The sequence below is a fragment of the Condylostylus longicornis genome, unplaced genomic scaffold (assembly GCF_029603195.1).
Source record: "Condylostylus longicornis isolate FDR11 unplaced genomic scaffold, ASM2960319v2 ptg000013l, whole genome shotgun sequence".
In the NCBI taxonomy this organism is placed as follows: domain Eukaryota; kingdom Metazoa; phylum Arthropoda; class Insecta; order Diptera; family Dolichopodidae; genus Condylostylus; species Condylostylus longicornis.
In genome coordinates this window covers 15,897,831-15,917,550 of record NW_026577982.1, presented here as the reverse complement: position 1 = coordinate 15,917,550, position 19,720 = coordinate 15,897,831, and the positions used below count along the sequence as shown (strand labels likewise).

The 19,720-nt window shown below is 24.7% G+C and overlaps 1 protein-coding gene across 2 annotated transcripts; it reads right to left on the bottom strand.

Moving 5' to 3' along the window:
- Positions 1–329: 329 nt before the first annotated feature.
- Positions 330–18,573, bottom strand: LOC129605565 (NADPH--cytochrome P450 reductase). Of its 2 annotated transcripts, XM_055515408.1 has the most exons (8): positions 18,161–18,573; positions 4,125–4,344; positions 3,853–4,045; positions 3,625–3,774; positions 2,670–2,794; positions 1,837–2,593; positions 1,274–1,770; positions 332–1,195 (listed from the first exon to the last, which is right to left on the bottom strand). In XM_055515408.1, the coding sequence occupies exons 2-8, from the start codon at positions 4,289–4,291 to the stop codon at positions 1,051–1,053; spliced, it is 2,034 nt and encodes a 677-aa protein (XP_055371383.1). In that variant the 5' UTR covers positions 4,292–4,344; positions 18,161–18,573; the 3' UTR covers positions 332–1,050. The 2 variants fall into 2 exon arrangements, with proteins under 2 accessions (XP_055371384.1, XP_055371383.1); XM_055515409.1 differs by lacking the exons at positions 3,625–3,774; positions 3,853–4,045; positions 4,125–4,344; positions 18,161–18,573 and adding an exon at positions 2,851–3,003 and having other exon boundaries at positions 330–1,195.
- Between the last annotated feature and the right edge of the window lie 1,147 nt (positions 18,574–19,720).

The following is a 19,720-nucleotide window of genomic DNA, read 5'->3' as shown; positions in this document are numbered from 1 at the left end:
AAATTATTTGCAACTTATTCCCACATTTGTCATTTTAAAAAATTTTATATACATTATAAATTTAATTGTAATTTTTTTGAATAAATTTAAAGCTTTCCATATTATTCTAATTATTTTGTATTCAATTTTCAAATATAATCCCTAAAATCCCTAAGCATTATTTCGGTCGCCTATATAAGTTCAAGAAAAAGGGATCTTATTGCTTTATGACAACTAGCACACCTTTTTCAATTTAAGCAAAATTTGTGGGATAATGATGCTGTTGTTTTGAACTAAGAAGATATGCACTTAAAAAACAAATAAAATTAATTAAAAAAATCATTTCGACAACTATAATCGCTTTAATCATTAAAAAATCTAGACAACTATATTTTCTTTGTTATTTTTTCTGACAATGTTGAAATTACAAAAAGTTGTTAAAACAATTATACATATATAAATCCAATTCTAATATATGACATCATATTAAAATTATATAATAATGTCCTACTTAATAACTAACAAATATGAATTTATATTTAAACTATTCTTATAAATCTCATAATTAAATATGAGTACTTTATTACTTAAAATATCATTTAAAAACATTTAACCTTTGTAAATATCAAAAACAAAATCCCAACAAAATCAGAATTGATTAGAAAAAAAAATCCTTTTTCAAATCATGAAAATTGCACAGCAAAAGTCAAAAATCCTTTTTTAATTTAATTTTCTTTTACTTTGTTCAATTTTGTATACGTATTTAAATTACGAAAAAAATATAAATTTATTTATATTATAATAATAGTCCCTTTCCAATTTAATTTACAGGCAATTTTTTAATAAAATTTCAGATGCAATTACTTTTAAGGTAAAGAATTTAAAAAAAATTACTAAGCTTTTGAATGATAGAGGCACTTACTCATATGTTTGTGTAAAAATTAAAATAAATATAAAAAATGATTACTTTAACGTGAACATTGATTCTCATTCAATTAAATTATTGTATAAAATTTAATTTGATTTTGTTAAATAGGCTTTTTAATTTTTCATTGTAAAATTTAACTAAAATTAACTCCATACATCGGCTGAATATCTCTTTTGCGCTTCCATTCTCTTCAAGAACTGTTGTGCCTCCGCCTCATTCATACTTCCATGAGTGCAAATAATTTTTGTTAATATATTTCTAACATCAGTCGCCATATTTTTGGCATCACTAAAAAAAAGATTTTTTTAAATAGAAAAATTTTCGTTCTTTTTTATCACACGTAATATATGACATATGTACACTTACCCGCAAATGTATACATGACCTTTATTTTCTCCAATTATTTTCCAAACTAATTCAGCATCTTTTTCTAATAAATGAGTGACATAAACCTTTTGAGCTTGATCACGTGAAAAGGCCACTTTTAGAGTTAGAACACCACTTTTCTCAAATTCCTCTAATTCCTCTTGATAAATATAATCTTCACTCTTCTTCCTACATCCAAAATATAAAATAGTATCACCAACTGCTTTACCTTCAGATTTTTGGAACTGACGCTCTTGAATGAAACCTCGAAATGGAGCTAAACCAGTTCCAGGGCCGATCATAATAATTGGAATTTCAGATTTTGCCGGCAAACGGAACTGACTTTTACGAATGAATATTGGAACTCGTGGTAAAGCATCTGGATTTTTAGGGCAACGTTGTTGTAAATATGTAGTGCAAACACCTTTATTAATCCGTCCAGTTGATGTTCTATAATTAACAAGAACTGCAGTAACATGAACATTGGTTGGATGAATCTAAAATAATTATTTTTTTTTTGGTTAATCATATTGAAAAAAGAAGTTTTTTTTAAATAAAGGTACCTTAGCTGATGATGAAATAGAGTAATATCTGGGTTGTAATCTTGGTAACAATTCACATAAATGATCGATTGGTGGTTTACATGACTTCATATCTTCTAATATATGCACAATATTTCGACTTGCATCTTGAATCCATGATTGATATTTAAGTTTTCCATCAGGAGTTATTGAAGCCATACTTCTCAAAAATTCTTTTTCTTTCTCGTCACTACAATACTCTGCTAATTCTTTTAGAATATGTGTTCTAGGAATGGCAGTTATTTCTAAATAATGCGTCAAGGCAGTTCGATATGTCGTTGGACATGGGAATGGATGTTTTTTGCTACTTTCCAAATCAGTATTATTTAGTGAGAACACTATATCTAAGTCAGCACTACAAAGTTGACCCAATTTTTCTACTAATTCTTTATCATTTGTTGGATACATTGCAACATGGTCACCTGCATCATAACGCATTTTTGAACCTTCAATATCTAACTCAATATGCATACACGAACGACCACCACCCCTGTGCAATTCTTTGTTAACTTTTATTGGAGCCAAGAACGGATTTTTAGCGTCAAATGGTGGGCGTTGATTAGTTAATGAATGCAAACGTGCAATTTCACCAGAATAAATTCTATCAGATTGAACATCAGGTTGTTCGATTAATTTATATTGACGAATTAAAACTTCTTCAGCACCACCTTCAATACCAAAGTGATCACAAACAGCTGGCCAGAAACGATCTTTCCATGTAATAAAATCATCTTCAATGCTACAAAAAAAATTGTTTTAGTATTATTGATGTTTGACATTAAATATGATATTGCCTACTATGAACAAATTCTTACTTTGCATCATCATCTCCGAGTCCCAATTCAAACACTCGATTTGCACCTAATTCTTCCAATCTTTTATCAACGTATACAGCAACTTTATTATAATGTTCGTAAGTTTTATTTCCTAAGCCAAACACCTAAAAAATATTCAGTAATTAATAATTAATAATAATAAATATATATTTTTTTTTACGTAATTAATGATATTTTTTTGAAATATGCACAACCAATTAAATTTAATATTGAAAGAGTTTCTTTGGTGTAATAAAAATGCCGAACCATAGTTCCGCATTATAAATATTCTAAATATCATCATATTAATAAATTTTGTATTGTATTTATAATTCAAAAAAGAAAATTAAAAACTTGATAGCCTAAAACAAATTTCATATTAGACCTAAAATAATAGAAGTTACTCAAAATTTTAATTGCAATTACGTAATATACAATTTCTAACTAATTATTTCTTTAATCACATTTTGAAAAGCAAATACTAAAATTAAAATATTTTAACAAATATACATATTAGTATGTTAGGAAATTCTTTGAAAATTTCTTATTTGTGTTCTAAATTTAATTTGTGTTGCCATGCTTGTTACAGATTGGCATGTTAAATGTAGATTGTCATTGTAGGTCATATGCAAATTGAAATCGCGAAATGTGAATATTGTCATTAAAAAAAACATTCCAATTGGAATTATTGTGAATGTGTACATAAAACATTGTCGCCAACAAACATTTTGAATTAACGATTCTCGAAATGCAAAATTACAATCATAGAGTATCGAATTAGAGAATTCTAATTACGAGAGTCACTATTACCAACTTTAATATGAATATTATGCTTGTTGTTTAGAATAATTAAATATGAAAAAAAATTTTGTTTTAAGTACAGACTTTAACGCATTATTCACATAAAAAAAAAACTATTTGCATTTTGAAATAAAACAATTATTAAAAGACTTACAGCATAATTTAATCCAGACATATCAGCATCGCCGTTTGTTATCCATTCATAAAATTCCATACAATTATCAGTTGGATCTCCTTCACCGTATGTCGCCAAGCAAAACACAGCTAATGAATTTGGTATAGTTTTCATTTTTAATAACTCCTCCTAAATGATGAAAAACAAAAAAATTAACACTTAAATATTTAAAGAAGTATTTTTTATGAAATATAATATTAAACCCACCATATCACATTCCTCAGGATCGGCAACCATACCTTTCATTTGATAACGAATACCTTCTTTAGCTAAACGTCCAGCAAACTCTTCAGCTGTACCAGTTTGAGATCCATAAAATACAACTAACTTTCTACCAGATGCATTTAATTTTTTAATAAATGAATTTTCGGCCATTGATGCAGTATTAACGGTTGTAGGTCTATAGTTTTAACGAAATAAAAAATTTTTATAAATATTCGTTACTAATTTTAGAAAAAAAAATACAAAGTTATACTTACTGTATTGAATATGATCGTATTGGTTCTTCTTCTTTCTTTTTATTCTTAAAGAAATACCATGCTCCACCAATCATTAAAATTGCAAGTAAAATAATATCCAATGTGCCTAAAAATGGTTCATCACCGGCCGCTTCACCAGTTAAAATTTCCTTTTCTATTTCAGCCATTTTATGCTGTTGTATTCAATAATTTAGTTCAATGTAAAAAAAAACAAAAATTACTGCAATTAAAAAAGCAACATAAAATATTGTTTTAGTTAAGTATTAAAATATTTTAAAGTGTAATTAGCAATAATCAAACATCTACTTAAATAAGAAATATTTAATTTAAAAACAATTGAAAATAAATGCTTTAATAACGATCTTAAAATATTTTATATTTCCGTATTCAGAATTTCATTTGAGTTTTGTTGAGCAAAATGAAATTATGAACCATTTCTTTTGAAACCTGTTCCAAATTTCTCACTTTAAAGCATAAGTGACACTATATTTTACAATAATATATACTTGCAATTTCAAATTTTTTGTAATAACAATGTGTTATATTTTATTTTGAATTTACATAAAAAAATTTGCTTTAAAAGTTTAAAAAGTTCAATATCAGTATTCTATTGCATAATATTGTGTTATTAAATTAATAACAATAGTATTGCGTTATCAAATGTTTATTACGCGTTTTAAACTATAATTTTAGTTTTACGGCATACGAAAACTTATTTAATGCATACTTCAGAACAAAAGAATAGTATAACTATCAAGATTGTCAACAATTTAGTTCTAAATTTGATTTTTCGATTAAAACTCGTTCGATAGATCAAAACTGTAAAATTAGGACGTGCGATATAAGTTTGGTACCATAAAAATGCATGTGTCTGAATTGCTACAAAGCTCTAAAGCATTTTTAAAGATTTTTTTGAAAATGCCGCAAAAATTTTTTAAAAGAGATTGTAGTTTGTAAACGCGGGGTAACAATGCACTGCGACCACGTAAAGGATCTATTGTGTCTTACAGCACCCGCTGATGAACTCGAGAAATTTATGGGGCGCGAATTTATCACAGATCATAATATATTAAAAAAAATATTTAACAATACTGAGAGTATTATAAATTTGCAAAAGTAAACTACATCATTCTTTGCAGATTTTTAATTATGCAAAACAAAATTCTTAAGATCTTATCTTGAATTTTAAGTGAATCATCTCTGAAATACCGAAAATCTTCTATTTTACATGCATCTCTGAATTGCTGAAAATCTTCTATGCAGGGTGTGTCAAAAAAAGACAAATATCTTTAAGAAATCTTTAAAAATTCTTCATCTAGAGTGTAAATTTAGAAGATTTTTTTACGTTTTTCTAAACTAATATCAATTTTGTTATTTCAGATTACAAATAAAGAATTTTTTTATAGTATAACAAAGTTTTAAAAGCCATTTACAACTTTGTCTAATTTTTACACATTTTTATTTGAGTAACGGAATTCTACAGTTATTTTCATTTCAGTTTTATAAAATATAATAAAAGTACTCGTAATAATAAATTCATTACATATTATAAAATTTGTTATAAAAAATCAGTCAGAATTTTCAATTGCCAGTTCAATTCAATAGGAGTAAATATTTTACTATCATACAATAGTTATGTGCAAATAATTTTGATAATAATTAAATCACAATTGATATTTAATTTTTAAGTATTGGCGATAATAAAATTTTTTACTGATATCTCAAGTGTATGAATAAATATTTAAAAAAGTGAAATTAAACTATGTATATGTAGCAAGTAAGTAAATATTTCGTTCTTTCACGATCACATACTTATGGCAATTGACTACAATAAGAGTATTTTTATCAAATTGAACTTAAAAATATTCTTCAGAAATTTAAACGTGAATTAAATATATTAATATTAATCAACTATGATATTATTTTTTAAGTGCGACCCGGAAGTTTTACATATAGAAATAAAATTATTATTATTTGCGAATGTAAAAATGAATTTATAAATTGCGAACTACAATTTAGACCTAATAAAAGTACTTTATTTTTACCTAATACATATTTAAAATGACAATAATATAGAAACGACGCAAATTTATAGTTTAAAATTGGTTTCCATGTTTAATATATCGAAAGCTTTATATTAAGTAAAAGACAAAACAATTACAGTTGTCCAAAACAACTCTAGGTTACTCGCAAAAATAAAATTAACTCTAATGTGCTGCTCTAATATCCTACTTCGTCCTTTTCTATCACAATATTTTGTAAAGCTGGAAAAAAAGAAAGAAGAATATTAAATCCAAAATGACAAAGGTAAATTCGAATTTTTATATAACGGGAATTATTGAAGCATACAGTATTTTATAATCTATTACAAAATATAACTACTGTAAATTTATTTCTGTTCTAAATTTTGCATATCGAAATTTAATTGAAAAAAGCATATTTTCTCCATATTTTCAATTATTTTTAGTAAATATTGTAAAATTTATTAATTGCTTTTTTGTCGTTTAGTAACATGCTATAATAGTTTGCAATTAATTATTTTCACAGCTAAAGGCTTTATTATTAATTTTGTCAAAAGGTCAAAAAGATTAAAATAATTAACTTAATGTTTAACATGTGCAATGATTTAACAAAAGTAGGTACTTAATGCCTATATGTATAAAATGAGAGCAAATTTTAGGAGTGTAAACAAACCATTTTCTAGTGAACTGGAAGAGAGCAGTACGGAACAAATGTGTGGTTTGAATACTAAATGCGAACAAAATGCAGTTTTATTAAGCTAAATGCTAAATGCAAGAAAATAAAATTCAAAAAAAGCTCAAATGAGTTTTATTTTCTTTTCTGATATTATTTTTATATCTGAATTCAAAAAAGCTTTTTTGTTTTTGATAAATTTTTAGCAGACCTTGAAGATTAGGTACAAATTATTTCGCGTATCTTCTACATATGTATATGTATATCTACATATGTATGTATGTACATATATCTTATATTTATTTTTTCTCTTTTGTATTCTTTCTACCAAAACGAGTTAATTAATTTCTATATTTTCATTATGACTTTGCAATTTTAATTTGTTTTATGTTTAGAATTTATTGCGACTAAACTTTAACATACATGTATACACTCATCCATACATGTATTAATACGTACATTTTATTATAAAGTATGTATTATAAATTTTTAAAATAAATTTCGTCATGAATCATATTCATCCAAAAGTCAATATTAATGAAGAAAAAGAAACTTGTTTTACAATTTAAGAATGTCATGCGCATACAACAAATATACACACACGCATGTATTCTAATCGGTCATTTCGCAAACGCACTCTTATCTTAATAAGAAAACGGTGATAGGTACATACTAGTAGTACATACATTCACACTAAAGTTAAATTCACAAAATTAGAGCTTAAAATACTTTGATAGCGTTTTTGTTTAAACTGATAATCAAACTAATTGGTTAAATTAAAAGATTTTTATGTGGACAAAAGAATTGAGGAAGAAGCACATTGATTAAGTTGGTCTTATAAGCTTTTATAGGAAATACAAATTGGAATTTTGCCCAACAGAGAAAAAAACAAGGTATTTATTAAAAAGTTTAATGTTTGGCACCTTGAACTAAAGTTCAACTTTAAACACTTGTTCACAAAGTAAAAGAACCTTTTAGTATTTTTCTTAAATACAACGTTTCAATTATTTTTATGTGTTTGAACTGAAAGACATTAGTAAAAGCGTTAAATAAAACACTTTATTTTACTGAATTGCAAGCGGTGTTAGGGTTAATTTTAGTCTTTTTAAGCTTATTTAGTACATTAATTAAAATTTGACTACGAAAATGTTTTAATTACTTACAAGAAAACTTATTATTCTTAAATTTTATCATAAAATTAAAAAAAAAAATTTATAATAAAAAAAAAAGTTCATGTAGACACTAAACCATTAACACTTTATACTTTTGCTACTTCCGAATAAGTCCATATGATTTCATACCTACATATATACATATGTATGTATGGATAAACATGCGTTGATTTGTGATATGCATACATAAATTGTATGTGTATAATTGTATCAAAAATTTCAATATATGTGCATTGCTTATCAACTAATATTAAAAGAAATGGTCAAAATCTTATTATGTAAATACAAAAAACTATATCACCTTGCTCTACAGATTATACCTTGCTTTGCAAATACATACTCGTACAAATATACATACAAACATCAAATCTGTGATTAAAAATTTTGAATGCAAAAACACATCGCACATGTATGTAGATATACAAAATGTGTACATATGTATGTAAGTTTATACAAGTGTTTTTCTTAATGCATAAGTTTTTAGATTTTTAAGTTCAATGTCAACAAAAAAAAAATTCGTTTTACAAATGGTCAATTCAGAAATCAGAATGTTAACTGGAAAACGAAAAAAAAAATATCAGTTCACTGACATTGACATTATTTTGCTCGATTTTCGTTTTCAAAGCAACTATTGGGAAGTTTACTTTGACATATGCAATAACCAAGAAATTATAATTAAAAAATTTTCAGGTCATTCGTAACTAGTTTAACATTTTTAGTTTTTTTTTTTATTAGCAGGTGTAAATGAGCATGTATGTACAATGCATATATATTTATACACATACACACAAATTCAACTATTTATATTTAAAAGCTTTTTATTATGCTTAAAACAAGTTTAGTATACTTTTTAAAAAGATAATGCATACAATCATACATACATAACGTAAGATAATGGAGTTAAAATTAAATTTCTGTTTTGTGAAGGGACCGTAGGGTTAAAACCAGTGATAAATAAATATGACGTTGTGAAAATTATCGTCATAGCTGTTCAACATATTCTTAGAAAATTTCTGTCAACTTTGACTTTGATAAACATCGGACTTTTATTTGACATGGGCAGGATTTAATTTGAATTTGAAATGCAGGAACTTGGTTGAATTTCGCTATATTGCAAACATTAATCAACAATTGTTTACCTTTTAACGTCTTCGGTTGTTAAACAAAAAGTAATTTGTTAAAAATTTTATTGAGAAATGGTTTGAAAAAAAAATTGTATCATCTATATGCTTTTATAAAAATTATATTTGGTACACCTAAATAAAACAAAATTACTTTAATAAATCATAATTATGTCTAATATTTATTTTAAAAATTACTTTGTCCTCAACATCACAATTAGAATTGTTTAAAAATTCATGTGTACGAACTTATTTTTTTTTTTGCATGTCATAAAATAATTAATATTCATATCGTAAGTTCTTTTTGACGACGTGATTTTTGTTTCACTTATTATTTAAAATAAAAAACATAAAATTAAAAAAAAAAGTGTTTTAATCTTTGACCCTTTTGTAATATGGTGTTATAAACTTATAAATACAAAAAGAACAAAAGTAATGTGGAACAAAATGTCAATATTTTGCTTAATGTATCCGAGTTTTTTCGTTTTTTTTTGTCACGTAAACTCTATAGTGTAGTTTTAATATTCCTTATTTAAATTAAAAATTTTCAAAGTTCATTGAAAATTTTAAAATAAAAAAAATTCATTTGTGTTCAAATTGCTTACATATCGATTTTTTCAAAGAAACTAACAAAGAATAATGATAAGTTAAAATTAAGTACGAGAGAGTGTAAGGACGAGAGAGTGTCACTTTAAAAAAAAATTTTTTGGTTCTTTTTGTAGTCGAAATTCAACCTATTAAAAAATTAATTTTTTATGTAAATGCTCTGAATGTCAAAAATTAAGTACATAAAATTGGGGCCATTTAAAATTAGTGTAATACACACTCATAATAGGTGTAGGTACTAAGCATCTAAAATTGCGCGATTATTAAAATTTGCTGTAGAGTAAAGTGAAATTGAAATTAAAAATAATGTCATTATGTTTGAAACTAATTTGAATTGTTAAACCAAATTGCTTTTTGTGTTAAAACACTACTTTCATTAAGTTTTTTTATTTTTACAATAAAAGCCTATTTAAAAATGTAAAAATTTTCTGCCAATTAATATACGATAAAGATTCAAAATAAATTTTAAATCAATCCACTAGACCTTATCACGAATGAATGAGGTTTTAATTTTACCTACATATTAAAAAATAACTGATTTCAAAGAAATGAAAAGAAATAATTTCCGTATGTTATGCAAAAAAGGAAGTCTGCCATTGCATGTGTTGCATTTCATTTGTTTATAAATATTTGATTTATTATTAAAAATATGTTTATTTATTTCGTAAATAAATCCAAAAATAAATTCTTATAAATCTGAAAAATAAACTTCAATGCAAATAACATTCAATATTATAAATTAATAATTTTCAAATGACTTTGAAATTTTGAAAATTGTATGCAAAACAATAATTTGTTCGTACAGCATTTTTGGTTACTTGTGTATCAATAAAAACTTGAATTCATCACGTGAAATAAAATTCAATTTAAATATTATGTTTACCTACGAAAGCTCGAATGATTGGATTTAAACATTTATGTCTCAAAATTTCTTATGCATGTCTCAAAATTTCTTTATGAATGGTTTGAGTACAAATTCCCAGTATCTTCTTACTTTGTATATAGTACATATTATGTGCCTAATTACCTTTAACATTATTAAGTATGTACACACATACTATAAGTATTTTTTGATTGACATGATAATTTTTTTAGTCAATATTGAGTGCAACCTTAATTATTACTAAATTATATAGTTAAACACAAATGTATGTATATACATACATACAATATACAAATAGTGTTAATTAAAAACAAAACAACCAAATTTACAAAAATAGCTGAGCACATCAAATATGAAAATTTGGAAAAAACAAACGCGGAAATATTTTTATACATTGACACAATGTTGCGAGTATAAATCAGGAATGAAAAAAAAAACTGGTTTTAAAAACTCGTGGCGCATATAAATTAAAATTATTTTGACAATTACCTACATTTAATTGAATAATAATTATACGCGCTTGTATATGTACGTCATGATTTAGATAGGTCATTGTATTAACGTATCATATACCTTAAGGATATTGAAAATTCCATTCTCAATAAAAATAAAATAATAAATTTTATTTACTAATTTATTACAAGCTTGTAATAAAAACATGTTAAAGAACAAAAAATTTTATAACTTGTCAGCAATTTAAAATTTAAAATAGGTAATAATTATTATTGCAATTTCTTATATTATTATTATACAACTAAGGTATTCATATATGCAAGTGTACCTTAATAACCCAATTACGATATTCAACGTTAAATAAAGAGAAAAAAAAACAAAAACAACAAACATAAAATCAACTCTAGTTCAACAATACGTTTCACGTTTTTTTTTGTTATTTTTTTTTTCAATTACGTAAATTTAATTGTTTACATTGATATCACCTTTTTTCTTCTTTAGAAGTAAAGTACCAGGTAATAAGTAAATTTTCTAATTCTAAGTATAAGGCGCAACAAAGTTTTTAATTTGTGTGGCTATATGAGAATTTAAAACAAAAAAACTCAACAAACCACAATTTAAAAAAAATGTTAAGCCTGAATTTGGGACTTGGAAAATTTCCGATTGTTTCAAAAACTTGCAATATTTCAAATGGAATTCTTATATTTTTAGTCTGATACTTTATACGAGTGCAAATGCATAATAATTAACAAAAAAAAATTAGTAAAATTCTCATGAATGGTATAAAATGAACACGATGGTACATAATTTAATGGTGAATTTTGAAACTAACAAAAATGGTGAATAAAAATAACAAAAACAATGAAACATTAAAGTTTCATATTTGATTTCTTGCTTGGAATAAAGTGTGACCAACTTTATGAACTATTAAAAACACAGGGAAAATGATTTAACTAAAATTAATCGAAGTTTTTAAGAAAAAAATAATTAAAATTGATTTGAAATTAAAAAAAAAAAATTTATTAATTTTTACAATAATATATTAGAAAATGCTGGTATAATTTAACCTAATAATAGTTAAATCGCAACAATAATTAATAATAGTTATGCAGTTAATTATTAACGGTATAATAAAAGTCAACTACTGATACGATTACAAAAGCGTTTTTACTCAACAGTTTTTTTAAATACCAGTGTGTTATGCATTCAAAGTACAATATACGAGGTAATAATATATCTAGAACAAGTTCAGCTGACAGTTCAATTTATAAAATCTAATAACCGTAATATTCGATTTTTTCTACTATAATACGAAAACACCATGAATAAAAATGAGAATTTATAACGGTATGTTGCTCTTTTCAATATAATTCACTTTGTCTTAACAAAAATTTTACTTTCAAGAAACACAAAAAAAAAATTAATTGAAATAATTTAACAAACCTTATTAATTCTTTAATATTGTAAAAGCAAAGGGCAGAGACATCTAGTGCTTTAAACTATAAACCATTATCATTTTATTATTATGCAAAAGTACCAAGATACCCAAAATGCAGTATTACTAGTACTTATGTACTATACTTATAGTACTTTATTGGCAGTTGACAACAAATGAAATAAAGTTGGGTCAAACCAATGGTTTGTATTGTAGCACTTTTCCTTTCAAGTGAAAATACTGCTTTTAAAAACAATCTATGTATATCTACCACACTATTAAAATTATTTTCATTCATAAACGAAACTATTTCTAGGATTGCATATATTTAGGATGAACGATTTATGCAGTCTTTGAAATAGATAAAAATTAATATAAAGAGGGGTTAACATAATGCTCGATTTTAAGGGTTAATTGTGTGAGTTAAGAAAAATAATTATATTTTTTAATGTCATGGAATTTACCGTTAGCTTTTTGCGTTTATAGAAATTTGAAAAAGCTTGCAGTTTCGGAAATATAAGGTGTCAAAAATTTAAATTTTACGAATTTCAAGAAGCGATAACTTGAGAGGGGGTGGAGATGAAAAAAAATTTTCTTCTAACGAAATGAACTATTTGTTAATGTCTAAAAGCCCCTAAAATTTCAAGCTTCTGCAGGCTGGGGTATTGGAGAAAAACGAAATCAAAAATTTGGAAAAAAAGGACTTTAGATAACGGTAAATTTGAAAGGCCATTTTGTTTTTCTAAAGTTTAACTATAGTATACCGCGCTAGGGAAAGTAAGCCGCTGCCTTTCTGCGTTTGCAAAATTTCAAAAATGCTTATGGTTTCATTGCAACAAATAGTTAAAATGGGCCATTTTTAGGGATTTGGGGGGGGTATAACTTCTAGAGGGGGGGAGATAGGTAAAAATTTTGTTCTACGAAAATAAGTTTCTAGTAAAGATCTATATACGTATTAAATTTCAGCTTTCTATCTTTAAGAATGTAGAAGTTTTGTAAACAGACACACGGACAGACGGACGGACGGACGGACGGACGGACGGACGGACGGATAGAGTGAAACTAATAAGCACTTTTTTTCAAAAATTTTTTGGAAAAGTGCTAAAAATGATGTGGTAACAAAAAATTAAGATTTGGCAACTCTAATTTTTACTTCATCAAAGTACAACAAACACATAAAATACATTATAGTTTCTTTTAAAACATGAAGCGTTAATCTTAAACCCATTTTAAAGGCAAAGAATTAATAAATTTTGGCGTACTTTATGGTTATCATTCCTCTATTGTTATTGTAAAAAATATTTTGCGAATACAAAACTTAATACGCAATATTAAATTAAATATAATTAAATAATTTTTTTTTAAAATAAGCATTTTACCACCTAAAATCTTGGAAAACTTGTTAAACAGCTTAAAACAACGTTAAGGTATTGAATAATTAAAAAATAGTTTACAAAGTGATTTTACATAATAAAAAAATATTAAAATTTAAAATATTTGTTCAAAAATTGGAATTGTAATCATATTGTCGAGAGAATATTTACCTGAGCATTGCTTTTAAATAATAACAAAATTCTAACATTACCGAAGTTGAATTTCGTCCCTGTTACGTACCATGATTAACAATTCCAAAATGTTATGTGGAAATTAAAATTATGCTATCATTTTTTAAAAAAAGAATTTGCGTTTTAATAAAAAATTAAACAAAATTAAAATATTAATTAAGAAAATATGTGAAAGGTTTTTGAACATACAATAATTTCATGGCAAATATAAACAAAAATTATTGAAATCATTGTTCTATAACCGGTAAAAAAATATTATCTAAAAATGTTAATTGTTTAATTGATATAAAAAAATGAAAAACTTTATTATGTAACACTTTTAATTTTATTGAATCCACAGTCTGCAATGTTATTATAAAATGGAATTGGTATACATGTTAAGAATTAATAATAAATTTATTTCCCATAGCAATTCTAGTAAAACACATGCCATGCAAATAATTTATAATATTTTTTTTTCAATTACATAATAAAAAAACATTCCTAATATAATTATATAAGATAATAAGTAATTCATAACTGAAATATTTATAAATTATACACACAGTACACAACATATACACACACGCACAAAAATTCAAATATGGAAAGTCATAACAAATTGATAATAAAACTTGATGTTATTACAATTAAACGTTAAACAATTAAGGAAAACATAAATATGATGGTTACTATATACATATTTATATTAGATTATAATACAAAAATGTTTGTGACAATAAAAATTAAATAAGATTACTAAGTATAACAGTAAAATCTGCATAAATTTACTGTTTGTAAATAACACAAATGTTATAGTATTCAAACTATTTTTACTAGTCTATTAAATTTTTTTCTCTTCTGCTCTCTTTTTTATTTTTACGCATCAAAATATAATCCCCTCTATTATGTATATCGGTATCGGCCGATAAACGATAATTTATCGGCAAAATTTTGTGTTTGTATTACCAACATTGTTTATCGGTAAATTTTATCGGAGTCGGGAAAGCTTTTTTTCCTGTATAGGAAACGTATTAGCTGGTATTATGAAAACGATAAATTGTCGGATTTTCACCGATTTAAAAGCGGGTACAAATTTTTAGACGACAGATTTTTTTTTTTGTAAAATCTTCATTTTATCAAGGAAACTGGTGTAATTAATTGCTTTTTTAAAATGTAAGCATTTTTTCTAAATTATTTTCTTTCAAAATGTTATTCATATATTTTATTTAGGAGTAAAATCGTAAGCAACAAAAAACAAATTGCGCGGTTAGTAGAAAAAATGGAAGAGGACTTAAACCTGGCAAGGAATGATAATCTGAAATTCTGGATAAACCTAAAAAATGTGTACATATTATATAAATAATAAAATAAAATAGGTACATAAACATACATTTTGCTGTCTAAATCCAATGGATTAGTTGAATCTCTTATATGTCGTCTTTGAATAGCTTGCGTTTCTTCACTTACTACCGTTTCTTCACTTTCAAAATATAATACACGCGACATTTTCCCGATATATGTATATTTTTATTGTACAAATTTAACAGAAAATAATTTGCTTACAACAACTTTTTAGCACATCAAAACCAAATTCAAAATAGTTTTAAAAATTTTTTGAAAATAACTTTTGAAAGAAAACAAATGTCGTTAGAAAAAAAAAAAAACTTTTTCTCCAATTTACAAAAACAAAAATTTGTTTGAAAAAGCTTCTTTTAATCGGTTGAAATATTTTTATCGGTATCGGTTCATAATACAGAAGAAACTTAAAACCGATTAGAACTGCCGATAATATATCGGCCGATACCGATGTTCATAATAGAGGGGAATAATATTATGTAACTGTTAATTTTAGCATTAATATATGTTATACTTATGTTACATATTATACACTAATACTTGATAACAGATTTTATAATAAATCAATATTAATCGCGTGTTATTTTTGACATAAATGTATATATGTACATAACGTTACTGTCAATAATTTAAAAAAATGTAGAATACTCGTATTTACGCTACTTGTAAGTTGAACACTCGTTAATTTGAGTTAAATAATTTATAAGCAGATGTCTAGCCTACGCAAGTTTCACTGTATTGATACATAAATATAAGTTGTGTTTTGTGTACAACTATAAATTGTAATCTGATTGTAAAATATAGTAAATAGAAAAAAAACTCCCTACTATTAATAACATGTTTGCAATTTAGTAAAATTTCCAAAATAACGCAGCCAAAAAGCTGTAATTAATATTTGATACAAAATTTTACAGCTAAAACTCTTTTTATACAACGAATATGCAAATTCGGCATTATTAACATATAACTGAACTTTCTTAAACATGTGATAAAAAATATGTGCTCATATTTATTAATGATTATAGAAACCCTGTTCAAAACTTAAATACAAATTCACAATAAAAATATTTTCATATGAGTAACCTTGTAAACTTTTAAAAAGCTTTTTAAAAATTCCAATAAATTTTATAACACTACTTACATATAGCCGTATTATGTACACATATATATTATAAATATACCTATAATTTATATACATAGAAACGTGCTTTGAATAGAAACACTAAAATTTAAGATAAGATTGATAATGAAGTCGTTTTGCACAGAAACGTAAACTGTTGGCTTATTAAACGTATGTTTGCTTGCTCTACAATACAATTATCTGATATTCCGCGAAATCCAAATCAGTGAGCGATTTCCAAAATTTATATCTAATATCAATTTGACATTTTTAGCAGATAAATTTGTACTGAAGTTAAATCTGCATTTTTGTAGACGTCCAGTGGTGAATTTAATTAAAACACTGTCTCAATTGATTAAAACAAAATCCTGACAATATTTAAATAAGTCACACTTGATCTACGTTATTTACATTATAATAAATTTGTAAATTTTTTGACAGTTTTTCGAATTCTCACACATCTTTCGTATTTACTCCTAATTTATCTTCAAATATCTTCAAGTTATTCATATGTAAATGTCATGTTTCTCTCTTTTCATCCGTAACATGTTTTATATTAAAGAGTTTATGCATACAGAAAACGAAATTAATTTTTATAAAATTTATAACAGATACAAAATTGTATTGAACGTGTGAATGGCGCACGTTTTTCTTTTTTCAATTCCTTTTTTTTTGTTTTGTGGTTCTCTTTGCCAAAAGACCTATTTTTAAAAGAAGAATTTTACAATGAAACTTTTTTCAATGGGCATACAAATGATAACTAACACTTCATCAGTATTTCGTAATTTTTTCAATTAACTCATCAAATACTATAGTTCTAGTGTACATAGTAAGTGTATACAGATTGTATATAATACATATATGCAAAGATAATTTAATCAATTACTTATTAATTTATCGTATAGTTGTCACTGATTAATTGAATAACTTTTAAATTTAAGAGCGCGTACAATGAAGACGAAAATATTTACATACATATTTAATAATGAAGAACAAATTTACAATAAGACGATTACAAAATTATTTGATTATCGATTACGTTTTTATACCAATAAAAAATGTAGACAAAAATTTAATATTCTAAGCTTTGGTTTATATTGCTTACGGGGACACGCTTAAAAATTTTACGATTTTAGAATTCCAAATTATGTTATATGTGAAAATAATAAATTTAAATATTTTCGATAATCATAACTAATAAAAGGAAAAAACTGGAACGTAAAAATATGAAATTAATTTTTAAGAGTCATCAATTTTTATCTCGTATGCGTAATCTATAATGGCTATCAAAAGAAGTGACAATGCAGTTTTTCTTCTAGGCGACAATCGAATTAAAATAAAAAACTTTTTTATTTAAACATTATAAAAATTCACATCACAATAATTAATTTATTAATCAGTTGAACACAATTTATATTAAATTATTTATTATATCATCCGTATTTGGTATTAAAATGAAATTTAGTAGTATAAAATTTTATAAAAGAAAATCCAAAGTTATGGTCAGTGTCGCAGCAAATTAACGATATACATATAAATGATATTTAAATTCCTTCTTACAATTTAAATTAAATGTTACTAGTTTACAAGCACACTTAAGAATACTAAATTACTAATTTTTGCTAATTCCTTTTGTTTATGAAACTTACCTAAATAAAATCAAATGTTGTTACTTTTAATTATTTTTTATAAAAATTTATTATTAAAATCCAAATTCCAATTATTTTGTTAAATTATTTTATTAATACTGCAATTAAAATTTTCTTGTTTTTTAATTAAAAACTCACAGCCTTAACAATTTTCTTTTAATATTAAATATTTAATTTTTTAAATTTCTAAAAAATTAATCATAAAATTTTTTCTTTTCTTAAATTTTTTATTATTTTTTTTCCAATGTTGCTAATTACTGGCTAACTCAATTTCAACTTAATTCATCAAAAAAATTTTGTTCTTTGTATCATAAAATTTATAAAATATTTAAATTTTTTAAATTTAATAATAATAAATATACGGCAAAAGGCACATTACAAGTATACAACCCTAACTCGAATAAAGCTAAACTTCTACTAAAAAACCAAAACAATAAAAAAAAACTTTTAAGTTACTTTTGTTTTATTTTTTTGTGATTTGATTGACTCGCTTGTTAAATGAAATCAAAAACCAACAAAAAAAAAAAATGAATAAATACAAAAGTTTCAAGTCCATTTAGCTACTAAAAAAACTTTATAATTTTAATATTATAATCACACACTATACACATTCAAACTTATAAACAAATAACAAATATAAAATAAAATATATAAGTATATTGAACACGATTAATTCCGAGTAACACACAAAATACTTATAAATACAAGTACATAAGAAAAGTAACTATATATAATTAAACTCAAGTAACGTCATCTATATTGTATAAATGCGTATAAATGTATGTATAGATGTATAGAAATTAAAAAATTTTATAAAAAATTATAAAATAGCTTGAATTGATCGTACATAAGTAAAACGAAAATTAAATATAGTATGTGATAGCGACGATACATAAAACAAAACTGCTCACTAATATACAATTACTTATGTACTTAGTTACAAAAAAAAAAAGCATAACAAAAAAAGTAAAATGAAAATGTATACGCTTTACGTTTTCACACCGCTACCGCTAACGTGTTATTCGAAGTCTAATTTAAGATTAACTGGTCAGTCTAGTCTAGAATTTTGTTTTTGTTTTGTTTTTTCACATCTATTCATTTTATTGAATCTTATTTATACAGACATACATAATATGTACTAATATATGATATTACGTAATATAATGTAAAATAATTTATTTTATACTTATTTGTTTAATGCAAACACAAAATATCTCCATGCGTACATAAGTGTATTAGTACTTAATGGAGATTTACTTAAATAAATGTTATCGCATTTGTATAAGAAAAAAAAAATTACTTGGATATTAATTACATACAATTTTTCTTCCTTTTGAATATTTCGGGGCGGCAGACGAAAAAAATTATATTTTTACTATACGAGTATCCTTTTGTTTATGCACACAAAACTAGAACGATTTCTTGTATATCAATACAAAATCAATTAAATGACAATTATTCCTTGAAGAAGATAGGTAGGTAGAAACGTACGCGATTTTAAATACAGCCATTATTTTTTAATAACCAGAAGAATACATTGTAAAAAGAAATCTTATGGTA